The sequence below is a fragment of the Convolutriloba macropyga genome, chromosome 14, assembly GCF_964194025.1.
Source record: "Convolutriloba macropyga chromosome 14, txConMacr16.3, whole genome shotgun sequence".
NCBI lineage: Eukaryota > Metazoa > Xenacoelomorpha > Acoela > Convolutidae > Convolutriloba > Convolutriloba macropyga.
Genome location: NC_134481.1, coordinates 46601595 through 46627277, shown reverse-complemented (window position 1 = coordinate 46627277; position 25683 = coordinate 46601595). Strand labels below are relative to the sequence as shown.

The 25683-nt window shown below is 35.6% G+C and overlaps 1 protein-coding gene across 17 annotated transcripts in view; it reads right to left on the bottom strand.

Moving 5' to 3' along the window:
• LOC142352801 (uncharacterized) overlaps positions 1–25683 on the bottom strand; it is a 255743-nt gene that overhangs the window by 111242 nt on the left and 118818 nt on the right. For all 17 annotated transcript variants that reach the window (XM_075404917.1, XM_075404926.1, XM_075404919.1 and 14 more), the window contains 6 exons: positions 25373–25674; positions 21555–21788; positions 20979–21125; positions 19228–19602; positions 17842–18283; positions 15106–15314 (listed from right to left, as the gene is read on the bottom strand). In XM_075404917.1, the coding sequence (XP_075261032.1) occupies positions 15106–15314; positions 17842–18283; positions 19228–19602; positions 20979–21125; positions 21555–21788; positions 25373–25674 (1709 nt within the window). The remainder of the gene's footprint in view (positions 1–15105; positions 15315–17841; positions 18284–19227; positions 19603–20978; positions 21126–21554; positions 21789–25372; positions 25675–25683) is intronic.

The window sequence follows — 25683 nt, the reverse complement described above, 5'->3', positions numbered from 1 at the left end:
GAAGAAGTCGATGCTCGAAAACAAAAAGTCAAAGTTCAAGAAATAAACCAACAAACTTCAGCAAAAAAATGTAGTATATCAGTAATTGTCACGCCCCTATTTCGTCCCTCATAGTTACGTGATGATTTTCCTTTAAATATCATAAATAGGTGCTTTAATCTAGTTCATATTCAGATAGATCTCAAGGCCATATATAGCTAGTATTTCCATCTAGGCCTGTAACTCCTAATTTGTTTATGTTTATTAAAAACAACCGCAGATTGACAGTCTATTGATAAACATATTAAGTGCCTAAAAGCCTCAAAATTTACCTTTTTGAGTTCCCTGACGATGAATTCGTATAATTGGTAAATAACTTCATGAGAGATTATGAACTTGGTGATGCAATGAATCTGATAAAAAAAGTGCTAATACGGAAATTTTATATGTACTTAACAAACATCAAGAGACGTACAAAAGCTGGAAATTGCCCAACTTGTAGATCAGTAAATATTTACGATGGACCAATACAATTTAAGGTACAGCACTGCGGAACCCTCAATCACCAGAACACCGGAGAACCAGCCCAATGATCAGTTGCTAATCAAACTCAGAAAAAACTAAAACTTCTTATTCTATGATTGAAACTTTATTTCTGATATAATAATTAAAGATCGAACTGGAAATTCTTCCTAAAATAACTAAGTTAGAACAGACTTCTTTAGAGTTATATTGTGGCTAAATAAATCCAGGGAAAGAAACCAAATAAAATAAACCAAGGCAATTAGTAGGTATATCACGCATCCGAACCGCTCAAAAAAAGGCTATTACTAGCTAAATTAATACAAAATATATCTACTAAAAATCGCACTGTGAAAAATCTAAATAAGTCCTTGAAAAATGACAATTATTCACATTATTTACTGCTAGTATTAACCTCAGAAAACACCATGAAGCACACTTTTAAAAAATAAGTGCGTAACATGGTGACAGGAGTTATTAACTATTTCCCAGTTTAACGGACCGAAATTCCGAATAATTCTTTGATTAATTTGACATTTTCTTTCTTCTTTCAACACTTTCTTTATCTTCTTCCAATTCGTTACCTTAAAAACCTTCAATCAGTATCTAGCACTCCCTCTCCGAGCAAGAAGATAATACAGAAAGCTGCAACAAAGGAAAGAATGGGTGGAAAATGTGTTTGTGTCTCTGTGGAACAATGCAACAATAATTCAAAAGTACTTGAGTGGACAACAAATGGAACAAATTCAACCACAACAGCCGCCACAACGGACAAAAACAACACAGGGTGTTTAAAAACAAGGATATTGTGAGTAAATGAATTTGTAAAACTATTTTTGGTGCTTTATTTATGTCAATTTATAAAGAACAAATTCTCCCCGCTATTAATAATTGTCGCGCTTCCCCCAAATTTGTTGAACATATTGAGAGAAACAATATTAACAACACACAAAACAACAATAAAACACACGCTCAGATAGTAACTGCATTCTCCTCGTCATTTGTTAAGTCCATTGTAATTTATGTGCTAGATAAAGGTGATAAACGTGTCGCAATTTATTGGACAGCAAAAAGCTTAAATCAAAGAGTTCGCAAATTTGACCTAATTCGTGACAAACTTCAATCAGATAGAGAAATTAACCTTGAAAACATCATTACTGATTATCAGATAACATCAGAATAAGCTAAATTACAGAAACCATAGTTTAAACATTAACTAAAAGAGGGCAAAACGAAAGTTTAAACAGAAAAATAAATCATTTATATTTAATTCCCCCACCCAGCTCCTGAGGTTAATGAATCAAACAGTGACTTCGGTCATTATGCTGTTGCCTATCTGAGTGCAGCTTCCACAAGGCCTGTGCGGTCGTGGTCTCCACGAATTTTCCTAGACTAAGGGGCACTCTTTAATGGTGAGACTTCGGCGGACCATACGGCTTCAACGATATAAGTCTGACGATTCGACAGGAGCTTCAGGCATAGGTTCATAAGCAGCCCATCTTTATTATTTTCTGACCGAATGGTTTCCGTAGTTTATTTTCTGATTTCTTCTGCTATTCATTTAACTTTTTTCACCGCTAATAACCATTTAATCTCCTCATTAAGTTAAGTGTGCTATTTAATACTTTAGAACGAAAAAAAAACTGATTGAACGATAAGTATATAATCTAAACGGGTAAAAAGCAAAATGGCGCACGCGCAAATCAACATCACACCATTCTCGGGAGCAGAAACGGATAATTTTAACGAGTTTGAACAGTTAATAACAGGAGCAATCGGAGTCGCAGCAATCGCAGGCGCGCAACAAGCGAATTTTTTGCAATTACATTTAAAAGAAGATGCTTTAAGATACTTCTTAACCCTACCAGAGGCCACAAGACTAGTTTTTGCAGACAGTATAACGGCGGCTCTAAGAAATAGATTCACACAAGACGACTTGAGAGAAATCAGAATAATAAAGTTAGAGAACCAAAAGTTTAATCCAAAAACTGATACAGTGAAAAATTTCTTAGTAAAGTTAAGAACTGAAGCAAATAAAGCATATCCAGCACCTGAAATAGTAGTAGCGGCAGCAGGAGGAGGTGATGCTGAAGCCCTTAGATTTGAAAGAGACAGCAGCAAGGGAATCTGCCCTTGAAATGTCAGAAAACAGGATAAACGAACAAATAAAGCGCTTTTTTATTAAGTCCATTCCAAATTGGCTTAAACCTAAGCTGTTAGAAAGGCCAGATACAGACACAATAGATCAGTTATGTACCTTAACTAGCCAACAGATTGCAATAAGGGAGATGTGTAACAGAGAAGAGTACTTTGATGATGGATTTAACGAAATAACTGATAAAATGTTGAAAGCAATAACCGCTAATTCAAATAATCAAAAAGAAACACAAACACAGAGTAGCACCTAAAAATGAGCCATCAGAACAAGGCCCAGTAAACATCTTCACACCACATTACCCACAACAAGTCAACAGACAAAGTAATAGACAAAATTTTCGCCCACAATATCAAAATTTTTGACCAAATTATCGTCAATATCAGCCCAATTATCGTCAACTTCAGCAAAACTATCGGCCCCAGCAACAGTATGCCACCTTGCTAATAATTACCGAGAGTTTAGACCACAATTTAATACCCCTAGACCATTTAATTCTAACGAACAGCCACAAACTCGGAATTATTGGACTGAACCTTCAGACAGCCCCCCATTTGTTCACCCAGCTTATGTTAATAGACCTATTTATCGGTTCCCAAACAAAAACACCCCTGCAAACCTCCTTCACCAGGGAATAGTTTATGATAGCCCAGCTCCAGTACAAAATCGATACGGTAGTCAACAAGCAAACCAGTTTAATGGTGCAGGTGTACCTCAGAACAGAAATATGAGAGGTATGAACTATCCATTTAATCAACAAAAAAACTAATAAGCCAACCAACTTTAAAAACCAAAATAAAAATTATAAAAACTCAGTTAACTATTATAACGAAATCACGTCCAGTCCTAGTTTAGATAAAAAAAATAGAACCATTATATAACGAAAATAAAAAAAAGCGTAAAGAAATACTAACAAAAGTAAAGTGAATAAATCTGTGCAATTTCCAACGCAATCCCGCAGCCCGAGCCAATGCCAGTAGCACATGTTCAACAATTATTTAGCATTGTCAGGCAGAACATTATCCTACGTTAAAGTTAAATTTAATGGACAATTAGATAGACGCGCACTAATTGATACAGGAGCATTTGCGAACGTGATAAGCCGCGAATTTTACAGGGAACCTATTAACACAAATATTAATTCAATAACAGAAATAGCAAAGCCAGATCTCGATAATGTTAAAATGGCAAACGGAAATATAGTTAAAATTGGCAAAGCAATTAAAGTTACATTTAAATTGGGCACACAAACATTAACTGAAGACTTCCTTGTACAACTGCTGTAATATTAGGCAATCCATTCTTTGTTAAACATAAAGTTAGCATCTGCCCAGGACAAAGCTACATTATATTCCCTGACCAAACTCTGCAAATAAACGAAATAAAGCCAGAAAAGCAACCCAGAAGAGTGGTAAAGAGTAAAAAATTTGGAATTTATACACAGAAAAACAAGTATTACAACCAAATCAACAAGCAGTACTAGAATGCAAGCTTCAGGACAAACTAGAATCTATTACTGATCTTTGCGGGGTAATAATTCCAAATGGTAAAGTCCGGTAGTGTCACGCCCCTATTTCGTCCCTCACAGTTACGGGATGATTTTCCTTTAAATATCATAAATAGGTGCTTTAATCTAGTTCATATTCAGATAGATCTCAAGGCCATATATAGCTAGTATTTCCATCTAGGCCTGTAACCCCTAATTTGTTTATGTTTATTAAAAACAACCGCAGATTGACAGTCTATTGATAAACATATTAAGTGCCTAAAAGCCTCAAAATTTACCTTTTTGAGTTCCCTGACGATGAATTCGTATAATTGGTAAATAACTTCATGAGAGATTATGTACTTGGTGATGCAATTAATCTGATAAAAAAGTGCTAATACGGAAATTTTATATGTACTTAACAAACATCAAGAGACGTACAAAAGCTGGAAATTGCCCAACTTGTAGATCAGTAAATATTTACGATGGACCAATACAATTTAAGGTACAGCACTGCGGAACCCTCAATCACCAGAACACCGGAGAACCAGCCCAATGATCAGTTGCTAATCAAACTCAGAAAAAACTAAAACTTCTTATTCTATGATTGAAACTTTGTCTTTATTTCTGATATAATAATTAAAGATCGAACTGGAATTTCTTCCTAAAATAACTAAGTTAGAACAGACTTATTTGGAGTTATATTGTGGCTAAATAAGGCTCTAGAAACCAAGGCAATTAGTAGGTATATCAGGCATCCGAACCGCTCAATAAAAGGCTATTACTAGCTAAAGTAATTCAAAATATATCTACTAAAAACCGCACTGTAAAACATCTAAATAAGTCCTTGAAAAATGACCATTATTCACATTATTTACTGCTAATCTTAACCTCAGAAAACACCATGAGGAACCCTTTAAAAATCAATGCGTAACAGTACTCCACTTCAAGTGTAAAAAGACACGTCTTTACAATAACTGCATCAAACGTCGTTCGAGAGCACATAAGAACGCAGTCTGCAGAAACAGTCTGCTTTTGCGACTCTGTGCGTATAAGAGAAATCTCTCAGATAAGTCTCGAACACGTCAACAAAATCAGCTAAAAACTTCAGAATCCTCAATTTGATATAAATTTTAAAAGAAATGGAACCACGTACAGTCATTTGGTTTACAATACTCATTGATATTCAACAAGAGTAATAAAGAACAAAAAAAGTGGCGAAATAAAGACTACTTCATTGAAACACCGTCTATCAAGAATTAAGCGTAAAAAATAAAGTTATGAAAATAATTTTCACAAAATCGTGTTTCGGTCAGTTCACTGGAACATGCAAACAAAATTTAACGGGCATGAACTTGATTGTTAGAATACACAAAAATTAACATGGCAAAATTTCTAATCACTTAGAATACAGGCAAAATTCAAAAGCGAACTACTGGTCAAACCTTCAACATTTATAATGAATCAAGTCTGCAAAAAAGAATAACCCTTTATTTATTAAGAAAAATTATCAAGATAAAGAGAACAAATTTATCGCAAGTTCAATGTAGGAAATTTATTTGAATTTGCCTATATTCAAAAAAGCTATATTCGACTAAATGTACAGTTTCAAGTAAACTAACCAAGCTTTTTTTCAAAGCCAACGTGAAAAACCGAAAGAAAACGACATCGAAGACTTTCTGATTCACTTAAAAAAATGTGCAGATTTGTATATTAAAACATAGCCGGCAGATTGCCGGAATAGCTGCGAAAGAATAGACCTGCGTGACATATAATAGAGATAGAAACAGATACAGATCTAAATTGAAAACAAAAATCTACGCCACTCAAAAAACTAGGTGAAAAACATTCAGCGATAAATCAATAAAGCTTGAAAAAATTCATTCCGCAGAAGCCTCTTATTAGGGACCTTTACTGCACATATGAGTTCCTTTGACCTTAAACAAATTCAAATTAAACTTGAGTTTTAAAGTGCAAAAGTCATTTTATTGAGTGAGGTAAGTCACGTATGATCAAAATCTAAACACGCAAAAACTTTTTGCTAAAGCGAGTGAGAAATGACGTCAAGCGCGCAAATGCCGTTAGTGAGAGGAAGAAGTCATTCAGAAAATTTGACCTTTTCCAGCTTTGCTGTGTGAACAAATGTAAAACGAAAAAAGAGCGTCAGACGACGAAACAAAAAAACATAGCAGAACAAGTCCTGACGTACAATTCAAAGAATTTTCATTGACTAAACAGAGAAACTAGACTTAGAATGGACTATGAGTGAATTGAGAAAACCATTTTAAAAAAAAATCAGATAAAAAATAAGAAAAAAACCGAAAATCAATGTCAAAATGCCGCATGTGAACAAAAAAATCACTAGCGAGAAATTAAAATTTAATTCAAACAAAAAAATTAGGTCTAGAATGAGCTGAGAATGGATTGGGAAAACCATTTAGAAAAAAGCCGATCCAAAAAATCGAAAAAACAGTAAAAATCAGAGTGAAATTGCCGCATGTGAACAGAAGAAACCACTACCAAGAAACCGAATTTTTGTTCAAACACCGTTTTCTCACTCTACTTTAAAATTAGAGCGAAAAAATTTCAGGTCGCAAAACCACTCAGTTTTCGCTCCACTTCCTGTTTCGGCGTGACCAAAATCACTACTCCAAATTGACTTCAAAAATCATGAAAGCTATAATATCTTGATAATATGCTGGAAATGCGTTGATCAAATGTCATCAATTATCTCATTCTTGTAAACAATTAACCAAGTTTCAGATCAACGGTAAGGCAAAAATTTAGAAGCAAATTTAAAAATCCAGAAAACCCAACAGAAGTTGAAAAAGACAAACAAAGCTAGCATACTGGCGGAAATTATCTGCCACTGACTCCCGCGACCTCAACTGGGATTGAATTAGGAAGAAGAAAGAATAAGAGATACATGTTATCTCTTTGTAGGGTTCAAAACGTGCTACAATTAGGTATGAAATAATAACTACAGACTATTCGTATGAAGTCAGTCTATAAACTGAAAGAAATTAAGTTTAAAACAAATGCCATTTAGAATTCTGCTAAACTGAGGCGCTATGAGCTGACTATCATGTTTCTTGCAATTTTGCTCTTCTGAAATATTGAATATATTGCGTAAATTTGTCGAACAAATTCTCAATTTCGTTCAGCCACAAAAAGTACAATGAATAGGAAATCAAACGTGTCCAGTGTTAAACAAAGCAAAATATGTAAAAGTGAAATAAAAAAGAGCGCATAAATAGTAGCCGTTTGAGTAACTGAAGTTCCTCCTTTTTGTGGTGTTTCCATTTCTTCTTCGGTTTCTTAAATAATCCGCGCTCATTTCTGTTAATTATTAGTCAAATCAAACCCAATCAAATACAGGGAAGATGGTTTGAAATTGTAGCATAAATAAAGAAATAACATAGCCGGCAGATGCCAGAATAGCTGCAAAATAGACTTGCGTGTTTCAAAATACAGATAGAAACAGATACAGAAACGAGTTGAAAAAGGTTATGGCGGCAACCCAAAAATCATTAAATCAAAACTCTAATTCTCTCATTCAGAAAATATTTGGGTGCAAAAAGTGTTGACAACCCGGCAACTAGTCTCGCTGCTACTTTTTATCTTAAATCCAAAATTGTTTTAGCAACACACATAATTTATGAATGCACGCAGCTTAGGTTTCGCACCTTAGGACTTGCAAAAAGCAAAAATCTGACAAAAACGAGCGTCAGACGACAAAACAAAGAGCATAAGAGGGCAGTTCCTGAAATAAAATCCACAGAATTGAGTGAAAACTTAGAATTAGTGTATCTGAAAGCAGATTAATTGAACAATTACAACCAAAAACTGTCTCAGAAGTGGAGAAACTAAAATAATTGAACTAAACGAAATTTATAATTGCTAAAAATCTTGAAGCTTTTACCTTAAGGCCAACCTTAAATATACCTATTAACCTAAGCGCGACACTTGAAAAGAAGAAAAACTCGAGAACCATGACATACTTTTATTAAAAAAAACTTTTTTTTTGCAAAATTGATTGAGTTTCTAAATTTCGCGCTAATAATTTTTTGAATGATGATCCATTTTTTGTCTCTCGAGTCTGTCTAGCAAATCTCCTACAAGTCCTATAAAGTTCCATTGGCCATAGCAGATCAACAAACTCACACAATGACAAAAATTTTCGAGACATTAGAAAACAGCCGCAAATTTTAATGAAATGTTGCTATAATTTGAGACAAGAATTTCTTCATAACCACTTCATTGTCTCCAAAAAATATCCATTACCCAATCTCAAGCCCAAAAACGTTTCACTAGCCAAGAAAGATCGATAAACTCGGAAAATGACAAAGTTTGCTTATTTGGCAAAAAATGACTTGAAAAAAATTTTATCGAAAAAATGCACAAATTATTAAAATATTGAAGACCATTCCATTGCCAATAACAACTATGCAATAAACTATAATCAAAACCCGAAAGGCATTCCCTGGCTCCTGCCAAAAAACCAAAAAATGACAAAAACTTAAAAACGTGAAAAAAACTGAAAATTTTATCAAAATTTTTTTAAAAAAATCATGATATTAAAAGGTTGCAAACCATTCCATACTAGAAACCATTTTCAATACAAACTAGAAATCATTTCCACTACAAACTATGCAATAGACTATGATCAAACAGTAAAACAGGTTCCCTGGCCCCGAGGGAAGAAAAATGAAAAAAAACTTGAAAAAAATTTGCAAGTTTTATCAAGGAATTGCTAACATTCGTAATATTTAACATTCCACTGCCACTAGAGCCTATGCAGTAGCCTATTATCAAACCCAGAACTGGTTCTTCTTGGCCTCCTGGGCTTAGAAAACTCAAAAAAGGACAAGTCCAGCCCCAGAGGATCTCATTTTTTTTATAAATGAGATCCTCTGGGGCTGAAAAAACTCAAAAAATGACAAATAATTTTAGAAAATAAAATTTAAAAGAACTGTATAAATTTATCATTTTGCGTATTTGTGTTAGTAGTAACAAAACATATAGTAAACAAAAAGGCCATAAAAAGTTATTATGTCTTTCAAAAGACTTCTATCAACTCTGACAAACGTCAATTGAAGACTTAAACCAAAATAATCAACCAAAACACTTGAAAAATGACAATAAAACAGGAAAAATTGCACCATTTTGAGCTCAAAAACTAAAAAAAAGACCTTTAACCTTAAATTAAGGCCTTCTGAGCAGCCGCACCACTCTAAGCACTTGAAAGACTACTAAAGCTGGCAACTTGAACGCCGTTCTAAGCACTTGAACATCTTCTTGAACACCACTCTCAGCAGCTACTTGAACACAACTCTAAGCACTTGAACGCCATTTACCTGCTTATCCCGTTTCAAATGCTCAAAGTCACGGAAAAAAGTGCGAAAATACCTAACAAAAAAGACAGAGCACCAATACAATCTAAATTCTTTGGATTGTGAAAAACCAAGAGCACCGCAATATAACTCCACTCAGCCTACAGCTTCGCAAACATAATTAAGAAACTAAAGAGTTTCACTTTTTGAACACCAATATCTTCAGTTTCGCTCGATTGGTATCAGCTCAAAACGAAGAAACCAGAAAAACGGCAAGATAAAGTTGACGAAATTTAATCAAGAATTTCATTTCATAATTTCGTCAAGATAAAAATATCCAGGAAACCATTGGTTTTACCAAACAACAATAATTGAGATCCAGAAATCATTATCCATCCCGTTCTCAACTAAATCGCCAGCAGTTACGACTTTTAAGTATCAACTTCATTATTATCAAGGGTTCTTGGCCTCAATTTAATTTTGATCAGAAAATAAACTCTAAATTTAGAATTGTTAGTCTGCGCAGAAGTCAATAAATTACCGCTGCACTCAATTTTAAATAAAAATCGCAAAAACAAGAGCAGATCAGAAGTAAATAGAACTCATCCAAACTAGAAACGAAGTAGGTCATGAGTAGAGTAGGGCATAAACTCTTATGCAACTTATCGAAAAAATGACATAATTTTCCAGGAAATGGGACAATAAAGGAACGTCTGACTGAAAGCAAAATCATTTTGAAAATTAATGGCGTTGAAGTTGAAAAAAAGACAGTGATATGTTGAAAACTTCGGCCACTTCTTAATCATAATGTTAGAGAACCAAAAACATAAAATCACAAGTCCACTAAGCGCGAATTCAAAATTCCATTAACACTAATGCAAATGAATAAGAGCAAACATAAAGCAAGATTCAGAAAAAAAATTAAATAAGAAAATGGTCTTTCGGCCAATAAATTGTGCTTAAATTTAGAAAAATGTCTAAATTGAAAAGTGAATAATCAGAAGGCTGATCATACTCGAGACAGAAGCAAGTCAACGAATTGCAAAAATTATGCCAATTCACCAAAAATGCACTTTTAATTCAAACAGATATCAAATCAGACAACCAAAAACTTTTGAAAACAAGTATATGAACAGATGTTCTCGAAAGAAACAGCTAGTAAGTCTTGTTAAGGAGGTTAATTTAAAATGCGACAAAAATACAAAGTGGGGACAAACATTTTTAAAAAGCTATCAAAAGTGTAAAACACGTCAGCCCATCAAAAATCTGGATTCATGAGTCCTTAGAATACCAATCAGACTGTAAAAAAGCCTTGGTATGAAGAGAAAGTAGAAAAGAAGAAATTAGGTATGAACTGAGAACAATACGTTGACTCACCTCATGATCAATATATCATTGAAGACTTTGAGCACGTTAAAAGTCAAGAAAACAAAGATGAAAAAAAGGAACAAAAACGGTTAGAACAAACTCACTTATTTTTTAAATTAATTTTTCTAAATAAACAAAGTCAATTATTTTCTGAAAACAATTAGTGTCAGAGTCCAAACTATTGGCAAGGCACTCAAACAATTATTAAAATCATCCATGACAAAATAGCGATCAATGAGATTTTTTGATACTCAGACTGTGTAAAACCACAGAACAATTAGCAGCCATAATAGTCAAATTATAAGCAAACAAATAATTTCAAAGTAATCATTTAATGAAAAACTATAAATCAAGAGCATTGTATAAGACCCAATAGACCTTAGAATTTCAATGACACCCTGTCAGTATGGAGACTCAGTAACAAAACAAAGAAAAAAATATCAGAGTCAAAACATCATTAATTGCCCACAGACCAATTTGAACAACAGCATATATGCACCATCAAAGCACATACATCGCCTTTAGTATACTCTGGCGGAAAGTCACGAGAAAAAAGGGAAAATATAACCGACTAACATCGGGCGAGTTGCTCTCAAACGACCGGCGAGCTCTTGGCTTCGTCGGCAGCTAGGAACAGTTTAGTGAGGCTAGCTTTAGCTTAATTGAAGGGACGTAAGTGAGCGCAGCTGGGGGGAGGGGGAGTGCACCGGAGCGCTGATGGGGTGGCAACAAAGGGGGGGGGGAGGGGGTAACCTCTAAGAACCGCTCTTCTCAACATAAGTATAGGTCTCCAAAACAGATTCTGTGAATCGCATACTTGAAGACTAGTGAATTGAAAGGCTCTAAGAGCACTTAATACAAAGTGGGCGCTACCTCTTTATCCCGTTTTTGAAGACGAAAGTCAAATGGGTCAGACGAAAAATCGGCCAGGCGAAACATTGCATATACGAGACAAACAGAACTAATTGCTACGAATTTACAACAAATTGCTTTTGAGAGCAATTAACAATGATTTCTCAAAAAGTGCCTGTTAGGTCCTTTCTGATAAAAACATTTCTACAATAACTCAATGTTAATGAGGATCAGAGATGATGACATTACGCCACATAACAGCAGCTCAAGTGCGGAATCAACAAAGAGAGAGAGAGAGAGAGAGAAATTGAGAGAGATAAAAATTGAACGAGAAGGAGAAGGAAAGAAACCCCAAACGACGGAGATAGAAAGAGAGATAGGAATATTTCCATGATGGGAATCGACTCTTCAACCTCTAATTTTCTAGCCTTGGTAGTAAAAAATACATATAGAAAAAACTGAATAAGGCAAAAATAAAAACAAAAGTTTTCAACTTCGCAGTAAAAAAAAATCCAAGCCATTTTTGTCTCAAAAATTCTGTCAAGTAACCCATCTTCAAGACTTAAAAAGTCTCGTTGGCCAGTAATGGTCGTTAAACTCAGAAAAGGACAAGTATTTAAAAATTTTGGAAACAATTGCAAATTTTAACAAATTCTTGCTAAAGTTCAAGAAAACAAAATCATAACAACAATTTCATTGTCTCAACAGACTATCCAGTAACCCCTGATGCCAGCCTGAAATAGTTTCATTGGCTCATAAAGATCCATACACTTAATTTAAATTTTATCCAAAAAGATTTAAATTTTATCCAAAAATTACTAGCACAGGAGTCATAAAAAATTTATCACCATTTCTTTAACTCTGGAAAATACGCAGCAGCTTATCATAAAACCTTGGAGTAGGTCACAGGGGCCCTGGTGCCCGGAAACAATCAAAAACATAAAATGCAAATATTTTAAAAAATTCCTTAAATTCATGATATTAAAAACTTGAAAACATTCCATTAAATTAATAAGCTATGCAGTAACATTTTATCAAACCCTAGAGGGAATTCCGTTGCACTTGAGGCTAGAGACCTAAAAAACGAAACAAAATGTCAAAAAAACTCAAAAAAATGCAAGTTTTATTTAAAAAAAATGCTAAAAATTGTGATATTAAAACGTTAAAAATAATCCATGACCAACGAAAATTTTCTAGTAGCTTACTATAGAACCCTAACGGGGTTTTCTGAGCCTTGAGGCTCAAAAAATCTGGAAGATGACTATAAATGTCAAAAAACTGAAAAAAATTGTAAAACTTTCAATAAATGCTAAAATTGATGATTTCAAAAAATCTTGCAAGACATTTCATTACATCTAGAAATTATACAATAGCCTCTTTTCAAATCCTAGACCAATTTAATTGGCTCTTGAGGCTGAAGAAACTTAGAAAACGACAAATTGAAAAAAAAGCAAGGTTTATCAAAAAAATTTCAAAAATTGTAACATTAAAAAGGTGCATAAAATTCGTTATGTTAAAATGTTGAAACCATTGCATTACCACTAGAAACCATGCAGTTACCTATTATTAAAACCTAGAGAAGGAACGTTGACACCTAGGGCTGATAAAAATCAAAAAATGTCAAAACATTTTCAAAAATCAAAAAAAAAATGCAAAATAGTATAAATTTGCGTGTTTTTAGCGAGCGGTTGATCGTCAGTAGCTAGAAACAGAGGGCTGTTGGTGGAGGGGGGGGGGGGGCGTAGTAAACAGCGCGGGGGGTTGGGGCAATAGTGTGGGGGTGGTCAACAGTGGAGGAGTCTTCAACCTCTAAGAATCGCCCTTCACACCATAAGTATAAGTCTCCAAAACAGTTTGCGCTGAAACAGAGCTGAAAGGCTCTAAGAGTACTTAACGCCCACTGGGCGCTACCTGTTTATCCCATTTTTGAGGACGAAGAGTCAAAAGCGTCAGACGAAAAATCGGTCAAGCGAAAAATCGCATAAAAAAGACCGACAGGACTAATATAATTGCTACAAATTTCGTTTGAGATCAATTAAACAAAACTCAAATGGCCGCATATGAAAACCGAAAAATCTATAAGATATGTAAATCGAAATCTGCTTTATTTTGATATACCACAATGAGACCAAAAGCAGCCGGATTATCAATTTGATGCCACTGGGCATCAAAAACGACAGAAATAGCCGAAAATGTGAACAAAATCAAAAGTGGAATGTTTACGAAAATTTTAAACCTCGGTAACTCCTCGAAAAGGACGGATTTTTAAAAAAACGTTTTATACTATACTCTACACATAATTGGCTCCTGAGGCTGAAGAAACTTAGAAAACGACAAATTGAAAAAAAAAAGCAAGGTTTATAAAAAAAAAATGCCAAAAATTGTAACATTAAAAAGGTGCATAAAATTCGTTATATTAAAATGTTGAAACCATTGCATTACCACTAGAAACCATGCAGTTACCTATTATAAAAACCTAGAGAAGGAACGTTGACACCTAGGGCTGATAAAAATCAAAAAATGTCAAAACATTTTCAAAAATCAAAAAAAAATGCAAAATAGTATAAATTTGCGTGTTTTTAGCGAGCGGTTGATCGTCAGTAGCTAGAAACAGAGGGCTGTTGGTGGAGGGGGGGGCGTAGTAAACAGCGCGGGGGGTTGGGGCAATAGTGTGGGGGTGGTCAACAGTGGAGGAGTCTTCAACCTCTAAGAATCGCCCTTCACACCATAAGTATAAGTCTCCAAAACAGTTTGCGCTGAAACAGAGCTGAAAGGCTCTAAGAGTACTTAACGCCCACTGGGCGCTACCTGTTTATCCCATTTTTGAGGACGAAGAGTCAAAAGCGTCAGACGAAAAATCGGTCAAGCGAAAAATCGCATAAAAAAGACCGACAGGACTAATATAATTGCTACAAATTTCGTTTGAGATCAATTAAACAAAACTCAAATGGCCGCATATGAAAACCGAAAAATCTATAAGATATGTAAATCGAAATCTGCTTTATTTTGATATACCACAATGAGACCAAAAGCAGCCGGATTATCAATTTGATGCCACTGGGCATCAAAAACGACAGAAATAGCCGAAAATGTGAACAAAATCAAAAGTGGAATGTTTACGAAAATTTTTAAACCTCGGTAACTCCTCGAAAAGGACGGATTTTTTAAAAAATGTTTTATACTATACTCTACACATAACGGGCTTTCTATTTATACCACTAACAACACTCTGCGACATAGCGATCCGTCAAAATTGACTGAAAAAAAAACCAGTTGAGCACACAGTTCCTCCGCCTAATAAAAGTGGGGTCGGAACGAATAGGTCCCTTTTATTAATCTGTAATCCCATATTTGGCAAAACTTAATATAAGCATGGTATATTAGAATACTATAGCAGCGGTTACATATACCCTGATTTGTTGCAGACATTCCAAAATGGCATTTTTGTTCTGAGGAATCTTCTCACATCTCACGACTACTTTTCCAATCCAGTCCAATTTCTCCTCTACGAAAGCCCGTCTGTCCTCTGGACTCTTTTGGGCTAACTGGGTTGACTTCGTCTCGCACATTGTCTTGTTCAGACGGCTCAGCAATTTATCATGTTTAGCCTTCAGCGCGTCTGAAAACGATAGAAAATCAACCCCGCAATTAATTTTTAACACAGCTGGCAGATTGCCAGAAAACAGCCGCAATAGCTTCGTAGATATGCAGTCTCAAAAAGAAAGTAAAAAGACAGACCAAAAAGAAACTTATTCTTTTCATTAAGGGCTGAGATATTAAATTTTGATTAAGAATCTGTATAACTTATTGCTGTTTCTATTAGCTGCTCTCAAAAAAACTTTCAATTTAGAGGGATATACACTCACTTGACCTTATCTCTTTGAATTGAAGTAAATTTCAGAGGTAAAGTAAAAAGTCAATTTCAGAATGAGGAAGCCATTTTTGAGAGTGAGGTAAGTTACATGTGACCAAAAACTTAATCACGCAAATGAACAAAAAACTCGCTCCACTAAGAGTAAAAAAGACGTCACGCACTCAATTCAGTTAAAATTTTATAAACGAATGAACAAAAAGCAGATTTGAAATGATTGTGACGTCATATTTTCGTAACAAAAATCTTGACGAAATAAAAAACATAGCAGGACAAGTGCTGAGGTACAATTCAAAGAATTTTCATTGACTAAACAAAAAACCAGACCTAGAACAGACTATGAGTGAATTGGGAAAACAATTTCTAAAAAAATCAGATTAAACATTAAAAAAAAAACAGAAAATCGATGTCAAAATGCCGCATGTGAACAAAAAAGAACTAGCGAGAAATGGAAATTTGGTTCAAACAAAAAACTAGGCCTGGAGAGAACTATGAATGGATTGGGAAAACCATTTAGAAAAAAAACGGATCCAAGAGAAAGTGAAATAGCCGCATGTGAACAAAAACCACAAGCGAGAAAGCGAATTTTTGTTCAAACGCCGTGTTCTCACTCTACTTTTAAATTAGAGCAAAAAAATTTCACGCCGCAACACCACTTGATTTTCCGCTCCACTTTCTGTTGGGGCAAGACCAAAATCGCTACTCCAATTTGACTTCAAAAATCAGGAACATGGTCGGAAGAATTCCGGAAACGACTCGACGGAGAAAATGGCCCATACTTATGACTAAACAACTAGAACAACTATTGTAAATACTGAACCTCCACAAATGTCATAAAAAATTTAAGGAAGAATAGAAACGGCATTCAAAAACATATTGAAAAAAAAAACTAGAAAAACTTAATGAATTTTTTAATAGTACAAGGAAACATAAAGCCGAGTATAGTTCGTTTGCAAATAGAGCAATGAAAATCTCGCAAAACAATGGGCAAGTCATTATAAGCTAAGAAACTTGTCTAAGATTTGAAAAAAAGAAAAAAATGCAAAAAAATAAGAAAAATGGTTAAAAATTTCTCAATTTTTCTGTCAATTTTTCTAGAAAAAAAAATTTATACCAAGAAAACTTTAGTCAATTGGTACCTGAACATTCTTTAAAAAACAAGCTTCTATTCAAATCCCACTTAAAACATTAAAACAAAAACAGGCAAAAAATCATTAAAATTCGTCTGCAAATCAGCAAAACTGATCAAAAACCTTCAAATTAGCATTAAACGCAAATTAATTACTTGAAACCTTCAATTCCCGTCAAAACAAGCCTAAAACTAATACAATGTCATAACCAAACCTCCTGAATATCGAAAGTTGCAAAAAACTGCTTTCAAATGCCGCACGTGAACAAAACAATTTCGCTCGCTCAGAGAAAATTTTTTCACACATCAATTTTTCGCTCTCTCAAAAACAGCGGTATGAACAAAAACCACTCTCTTTTCGCTCCGCTCTTCACTTTTGTTTAGCACCAAAACCACTCCAAATTTTTTCACACGTTTCATTTCCCGCTTCAAAAATCACTCCAATAAAATTGATTTAAAAAAGGACTTCTCCGATACTCCTCTTCGAGTCGTAAAAAATGTGAACAGATCTGAAAAAAGACAGCGCCCCAAATTCATTGAATTGTAAAAAAACAAGAGAACCCCATTAATAGCCTCAGCTATCGCTTCGCTTGATAGCCTCAGCTGTCCTCAGCTACAGCTATCGCTTCGGTTACACTGCTCTCTACCAGAAATTGTTTTGGCTGAGCACAATTACTGCTAATTTTAATTTGCATATGGAAAAGATAACCGACTAAACGTCGGAAGAATTGCTCTCGAACGACTGGCGGGAGCTCTGATCAATTGCAGCCTGCTTCAGTCGGGGGGGGGGGGGGGGAGCCTAAATGGGACTAAGAAGTTCAATAGTGGGCTTCAAATAACCACATTAGAGGTTAACATATACCACTATTAAGATTTAAATTGAAAAGTCGCACCAGTTTTGGCGCACTTTTCATTTGACTTTTAATATTAAACTGCCGCCAATTGAGTTCAGCTGCTTGAAATTGTGATTGAGAGAGATTTTAAGATCACGCGAAACGCAAAAAGTCAAGGGCGTAAAAGTCACTCGAAAAGTGAAAACGGTCAAGCGAAAAGTTTGCATAAAAAAGACACACACGTTTACGATAATTGCTTCTCAACGAGAGCAATTAAACATTTCTCCTAAATCGAGAGCAATTTATCACTTACCGTATTGTTCTTTCACATTTCTATCAACTCCAATGACGCTAGTGGGACTGAGCTCATCGAAACGTTCCACAACACTCTCAAGAGCATCCAGGGTCCTCTTCAAGCCTATTACGTCATCAATTTGAGCCTCCATCTCTTCCAGTGCATCATCCAAACTTTCCGGAGGATCCAAAATTAAAGATTTGAAGTTCTTCTCGCCATAGCTCACTTTATCGTCCAGGTAAATAGCCAGTTTGTCAAACTCGTTGATTAAGTTGTTCACTTTTTCGGGTTCGGCGTCTGCATCCTCGCAGAGTTTGAGGAGGTCGTTGTATTTGATGTTGAGTTGGTTGTATTTCGTTTCGAACGAGGTGTGAATAGGTGACTGTGGTTTTTTCAGACTTTCTTGGTGAACTTTTTTCATGTTTTTCAACTCCTCAGCCACCACGTCGCGGTTGTATTTCTGAAAAAAAAACAATTAACGCATATGTTTACTTATGAAAAAAATTCGACATAATTCAAGTAAAAATTTAAGTACTTAGAAAATGTCCGTAGGGGCATTTTTTAAGTTATTTGTCACAAATTGAAATATTCTTCTATCTGTAATAATTCTGAACTTATTGAATATGTTTATGGCAACCGCTCCAAATAATCGACCTTCCATAATATTGTCTTTTGTTCTGCCATGTGTATTACTATCTTGTGATCTACAAAGTATATTATTGTCTTGTGCTTCCATTATGAGAGGGTGATCTGAAAAGAGGAACTTATGTCCCCGTTGATCATCCTTGCTTTATTTAATTGATACAGAAAAGCTAATAATCTATCCAGTGACGTCATACCTAGGACGGTGACTCTGCATGAAGATTGAGTGGATCCTTGCTTTATTGTATTTATACGAAAAAGCTAAATAAATCTATCTATAAGCACAAACTCAATCCTTAAAATGGGTAACAAATAATAATGGTAATTCGATACAATAATCGAAACGTTAAGTTTTGCCCCGTTCAGAGAGCCCCCTTGAATGGTCTAATGAAGTCAAGTTTTCATCAAAATTTCAAATCAAAATTCAGGGTAATATTAAATGTCGTCGGAAGCGTTCCAGAGCTATTAAAACCCCCCTTGTCCTCTTTCCAAAAATGATAAAATCTCTGCATAATTATGTACTGAATTAAGTGACCATAATAAAAAGATATTTACCCCTGCCCTCCCCCCTGGGCCTAATGAGTGCATCTTAATTTTAACACCAAAAAAGCCCCATTCAATAAAACTTAACGTTTGCTAGGTAACCCCGGAATGGAAACGTTACTAATAAAATACACCCTCTAAAAAACGGGGAAATAAAAAAATGGAAGTCAATTCAACAGCTCTAAAAATAATGAGACTGAAGGATTTACAACACCGAACCTTGATACTTTTGTCGTAGTTATTCAACTGAGTGTAAATTTGATCCAGCATCTCGTTTTGATTCACAATTTCCTCAAGTTGCTCATTCGGCACAAATTTCACGTCATCAAACTTCGCCAGCCAATCAGAGAAGAGCTCAAGGTTGTCGTTCAATTGGTCAGCTTGCTCCAAGTACTCGTTGATATCTTCAATTCTGTGATTGACACTATCTTTGAAGTCTGAGATCTTCTTTGGCAACGATTCCAGTAAAACCAGGAGTTTCTGGTCGGATTCTGCGGTTTTGGAGTCTGGGTTCCTTTGAGAGGCAAGGACGCCGACAGTAGTCACTCGTTTTTCCATGTCTCGCTGCTTTGCAGCAACTCTAGATCCCACTTTCTGAAAAATATATTTTTAAAACAAAAATGAACCGTGCACAATAGAGATTTTAATGCGTTAAAAATTGCAAACGAGCAAGAACACATCCAGTGACACTTTCTCTCTGAGTTTTATACTCTTTGACCTCACCTTCGTTTTATTTTCCTTGGCATATTTTCAGACAAAATATTTTGAAAATCTGCACCATTGAGTTTAATGGGTAGGTTTACCCAGATACAATATTTTCCCCATAATTCTTTCTAAAAAACATTCAATATTTAATACTCGAAACCTAACATTGTATATATCAAACATAGCCGGCAGATTGCCGGAATAGCTGCGAAAGAATAGACCTGCGTGCCATATAATAGAGATAGAAACAGATACAGATCTAAATTGAAAAAAAATCGACTCCGCTCAAAAAACTAGGCTAAAAAACTTTCAGCGATTAATTAATAAAGCTTATTACATTCATTCCACAGAAGCCTCTTATTAGGGACCTTTACTGCACATATGAGTTCCTTTGACCTGGAACAAATTCAAATTAAACTCAAGTTTTAAAGTGCAGAAGTCATTTTATTGAGTGGGGTAAGTCACGTATGATCAAAATCTAATCACGCAAATAACCTAAAAACCTCCGCTAAAGCGAGTGAGAAATGACGTCACGCGCGCAAATGCTGTTAGTGAGAGGAAGAAGTCATTCAGAATATTTGACTTTTGCAGCTTTGCTGTGTGAACAAATGTAAAACGAAAAAAGAGCGTCAGACGACGAAACAAAAAAACATAGCAGGACAAGTCCTGACGTACAATTCAAAGAATTTTCATTGACTAAACAGAAAACTAGACCTAGAACGGACTATGAATGGTTTGGAAAAACCATTTAGAAAAAAATCCGATCCAAAAAATCAAAAAAACAGTAAAAATCAAAGTGAAATTGCCGCATGTGAACAAAAAACCACTACCCATAAAGCGAATTTTTGTTCAAACACCGTATTCTCACTCTACTTTAAAATTAGGGCGAAAAAATTTCACGCCGCAAAACCACTCGCTTTTTCGCTCCATTTCCTGTTTCGGCGTGACCAAAATCACTACTCTAATTTAACTTCAAAAATCATGAAAATGTGTGAACAGATCTTAAGAAAAAAAAAGACAGCGCCCCAATACAAATCAAATTCTTTGAATTGTAAAAAACCAAGAGCACCGCAATATAGCTACGCTCAGCTTACAGCTTCGCAGCTATAATAAACGAACAAGCAACAAATTCCCTCCCCCCACCCCCCACCTCAACGAACATTTTAAATGTTACCCAATCCACATCGTAAACGCCCCGTCGTCTAGAGTACCTGAGTGCGTTTTTATACTGCGGGAGGAGGGGGCAACTATTTCTTTGTTCATACCTCGAGGGCGTCCTTGGAGTGTTTGAGGTCACCAATTTCGCCATTGAGTGGCTTGAGCAGACTCAATTCTCTCTGCTGTGCGTGGAGCCATACTAGAGTGTCACTCAACATCGTCTCACAGTCACTCAAGACCAGTTCAAGGTCCGCCTGTAAAATTACAGCACGTCATTCATTAACTTCTATTATCAAAAACGGTGACTTAAACCACGTGTAATTTGCTTATCAGCAACGTTTGTTACATAATTCAGTTGTTCAAAAAAACTTGTAATTGAAATTGTTGAAAAAATTTACGAATGCATTTGGCTTAGAGATTAGCATTTTTCCCCCGAGATATATAAGTCCCTTCATCTAGAAACTATCTGGCAAAATTAATGGAACCAAAGAACTACACAAAACAACACATGCTTCAGCTATAAGTTCGGCGCTAAAAAAGCAATTTTCAGATTCTTTGATCTCGATCAGTTGGAGCTAGATGTCTTTGCAATATCGCGAAAAACCGGCCAAAAATGTTCTATTGGTTTGTAACGTGAAAAAAGTGAAAAAATTATAGATAGTAGAAATTTAAAAAAAACTAACGTTTTCTTTCTGTCTATGTTTTTCTTTCTCGATTTCACTCTTGACACTACTGAGGTTGTTGCTCGACACGTCATAGACTGAGTCGTAGCCAGCTGAGAGCCGGCTGATGGCATCTCGGATGTTTCTGGCCTGTTCTGGAGTCAGGTACTGGCTTCTCTTGTCCAGTAGTATTTGAAGATCGCTGACTGCTTCATTCAGTGATTTTTTGTGGTCGGTAATTGCCTGGTGTATTTGCTGAAAAATACTGAGATTGAAACACCATATTCTAGTAGAACTGCTTCCCACTCCCGGGCCGGGTAGATCATAACCCTCTTTTTGGTCATCATGTGAGAAAAGGAAACAGTAGTTCTCTGCATAAGATTCAAGAATTAGTTTTCTGCTTAGATTTAGTGAAAATTTACTTTCTCTTCGATCAGCGAAAATTCAGCACTGAAATCTACTGTAAAATCTGAAACGCTGTTAGGATCTATCTTATTTTTAGGCTCTTTTGTAGAGCAAATTTTGGCCCAACAATATCTATTGCGAGTGAGCAACACAATTGATGGAAAGCTCTTAAGAATAGATGAGGCTATCGTTTCAAGTATTCGCTCTCATTGCCTAGTCACGCCATCAGGCAAAAATAGATAAAAACAAAATCAAAACATTAAAGCGTAGCAAGCACCTTGCCAGATAATCACGATAGATTCCAATGACTTCATTTCAAACTTAAACATGGATAGCAAAGAAAACAAAGATTTAATCGACTGTATTTTTTGAGAATAGAACCAAAAATTGTTTAAAAAATGAGCTCAAATAAGATCCAAAAGTTGTTAATATTTTATCATGACTCATAATATAAGAATAAAGTGATTAAGAGTTAACTACTTGTCATTTGATTATATAGCGCATAAACAAATGATAAAATTAAATAAAGTTAGGTTATTGGCATCTTAAACCGGGATTTATTCGCTTTTCCAGTCCCTTTTTTGTATTTGTCATTGGAATCTGACCGCGCTCATTTTATGTAGCTTTTCTGTGCAACTTATCCTTAAATGCGCATTGGGATGAATGGCGGCACAAAATTAACCTTAAGAAAACTGGAACCTTTCAATCAAAGTGTTAACAATACAGAACAGGTGGTGATAGAAATTAAATTCTAAAAAGGGTGTTCGGCAAGAAACTATTTAGTAAGCTTTTTAGGATCTACAGTAACTAAGCAACTATTTAGTGCTCTTAGTACCAACTTGCTATTATGGAATCAATTCCCATTAAAAAATGAAAACTTAACCGACTAACGTCGGGCAAATTGCTCTCAAATGGCCGGCGAGCGGTTGGCGTCTGTAGTAGCCAGTTGCGGCTTAAGTATTCTAACTTTATGAGGGAGGTGAGCAGAGTGAGATATCACGGGTTTGCAGGGGGTAGGGTTGGGAGGGCTGGTCGAGAGGAAAGTCCAAATCGCCAAATGGAAGTGCGTGGACGGGGGAGTGATAGGGGAGGTGAGAAAGAGTGTGTTTCGGTGATTCGCATACTTAAAGACTGGCAAGACGGAAGGCTCCACGAGAGCTGCTCAGCCACTTAATGCCCTCCGGGCTTTACCCGTTTATCCCGCTCTTGAGGACAAAAACTTACCAAGGTCAGACGAAATATCGGCCAAGCAAAAAATCTCACAAAAAAGACCTCAGGACTAATATGATTGCTACAAATTTCGTCTGAGAGCAGCTAAGAACTGAAAAGAGAAGTCAAACTGCTGTAATTAAAGAAGAAATAATGCTAAATTTTGTTTACACTGTTTTCTCATTCTTCTTTCAAATCACAAAATTCATACATGTATATTGTTGACTTGCCACCCCAGAGTTGACCGACTGCTCTTTTAGAGGAGAGGTCTCTTTTAATCAAATTAGTACTTGACAAATTAGTACTTGAAGATCAATCAAAAAATTTTCATGAACATTTGAGCAATTCCTGGACAATTGAAAAGAAAAAACGGATCTTTTCCGTTTGTGCCCCCCAGCTTAGTGGGCGCATATTATTTGCACCCCCCAGACGCACGTGCCATATTTTTACATAATGATGTACTATGTAATGGCACGTGCTCTGTAACTGTGGGGGAGGGGGGCGCATAACGTACTGGGGGGCACAAACGGAAAAGATCCGAAAAAACTTACCCCCCATACCCATATTCGAGTAGTAAATTATGAGCACAATAAAAGACGGCCAATTAGCCAACGCGGCTATTTATATTATATGATCAAATGATTTTTCATAAAGCAATCACTCATGAGCTTCAGTTGGCTGTGGCTAACTAAGCAAAACCAATTTTAAAAATGCAGAATTAAGCTGTCGGATAATATTTCCGTCCAATTGTGCCTGCTGCAGGGCATCTATAAAACAGAAATTTCTAATCGCAGGCCAGTATAACAGCTTTTAGATTTGAAAAGTGATTTATAAACTGTTTCCTTTAATCAGCACGAGAAGCTTCGACAACCTTTTAAAATCGTTTCTTTTAAGCGTTCTAGAGACTACACAAATAGGAATGAACAATGAAAAGAGTCGTAATATAACTCGTTTGTCTACAGTTGTATTCATATTTATTGCCGGACTTCCAATTCACACGTTATGTATAAAAAAGACCAATTACTTTAAATGAAACCACAGTCGGAACCAGATAAATTATCAGTTTGGGGCAAAAACTTTTTTGGTACAAAACCAAATAATACATCCTAAAAATTTCTTACATTTCTCTCTTGCTCAAATCGAATACTCTACAAAAAAGTAGCTTCCCGCCTAGCCTACTTACGTAGTTATGTAGAGGCAAGTAGACAGAGCAAAAATAAATCCATGTATCGACAAAATCCATTGATAAAAGTTCTTTAGCCACTTCTTCAAAACCTTTTAAAAATAGCAAAATTAACTACATCTTTTCCATTTCTTTAATAATTTTGCTCACACATTTGTGAAATTTTTTTCAACGACGCAACTTAATAAAAATTAATTTTTGTTCATCAACTTGTCATCATCAATGAGATGGCTTAGATGAATTTTTCAAATTGAATGATATTTTCAAGAAATTCTGTCTAAATTTTCTTGATTGTTTTTGTTTGGAGATTTCATATGAATCCAAGATTTAACTCGTTAGAAAACTTTCTGACAAGAATGAAGTTTAGACAAAAAACGACACCTTTGTCAAACATAGCCCACTCGTAGTTACGCATTGACATAAAAAGAACCCGCAGACTTAGACTATAGCTGCGAACAAGACTTGACCTCCTGTGAAAAAAGATGAAACAGTTTTCAAAGAGAAAAGAAGAAACAGTTTTCAAAATTGCTATTTCAAAATTTTTGTATTTTTGGGAAAAAATAGAGCTTCATAGTATATATTGGTTGTGCTGCCTTGTAAAACGCTTTTCTCCATATATAGCCTACGTTCTGGATGCTTTTGAAATTAGCAATGCTCTGCAAGAGTAAATGCTGAAAACATGACTACAGTAGTATGAATTGCTCGAACATCGGGTGAGGGGTTAGTCTGGGTGGTTGTAGCTAGCTTAAGGTTCCGACTTCGTTCAAGAAGAAATAATAAATCCTGTTAAAGAAAAACAGCACAACAGTAATTGAAACCCGATATAAAAAAACTGTTTAATAGAGATCGCATAACGTCTCGTATAAAACGTCACAGCAATGATCTTAAATCGAAAAACGAATATCATGACGATTTTGCAGACTGCAAAAAAATTGCCACCGGATTGTCTTTGTACAACTAAGGATTCGACTATTGTCGAAACATACAAAAATCAGGTCTGTGCAAACACGATTATAAAGACAACGCGTGAATTTTTAAGAACCTTTTGGGCAGTGTTTGCCGAATTTAATGCCTCCAAGTCACTCTTGTCCTTGGGCAGAGGAGTCTGGGCCAGTTTGTTCTCAACTCCTCGGAGCCACAAATCGTATTCATTGGCCATCGTCATACACAGTTCATACTCTGCCTCTGTGTCTCTCATGTCCGTTGAGGATATAGACTGCAGAGACGACGCAGGGGTCAAAAGGTCACCGCTGTTAGAGGTCACACCTGTTGTCAGTCGGGTCGGTTTAACTTTAACTGGAGATTTATCAAAGTTTTCTTTCGGTTGTTGGGCCGTGAAGTTTCCTGAAATTG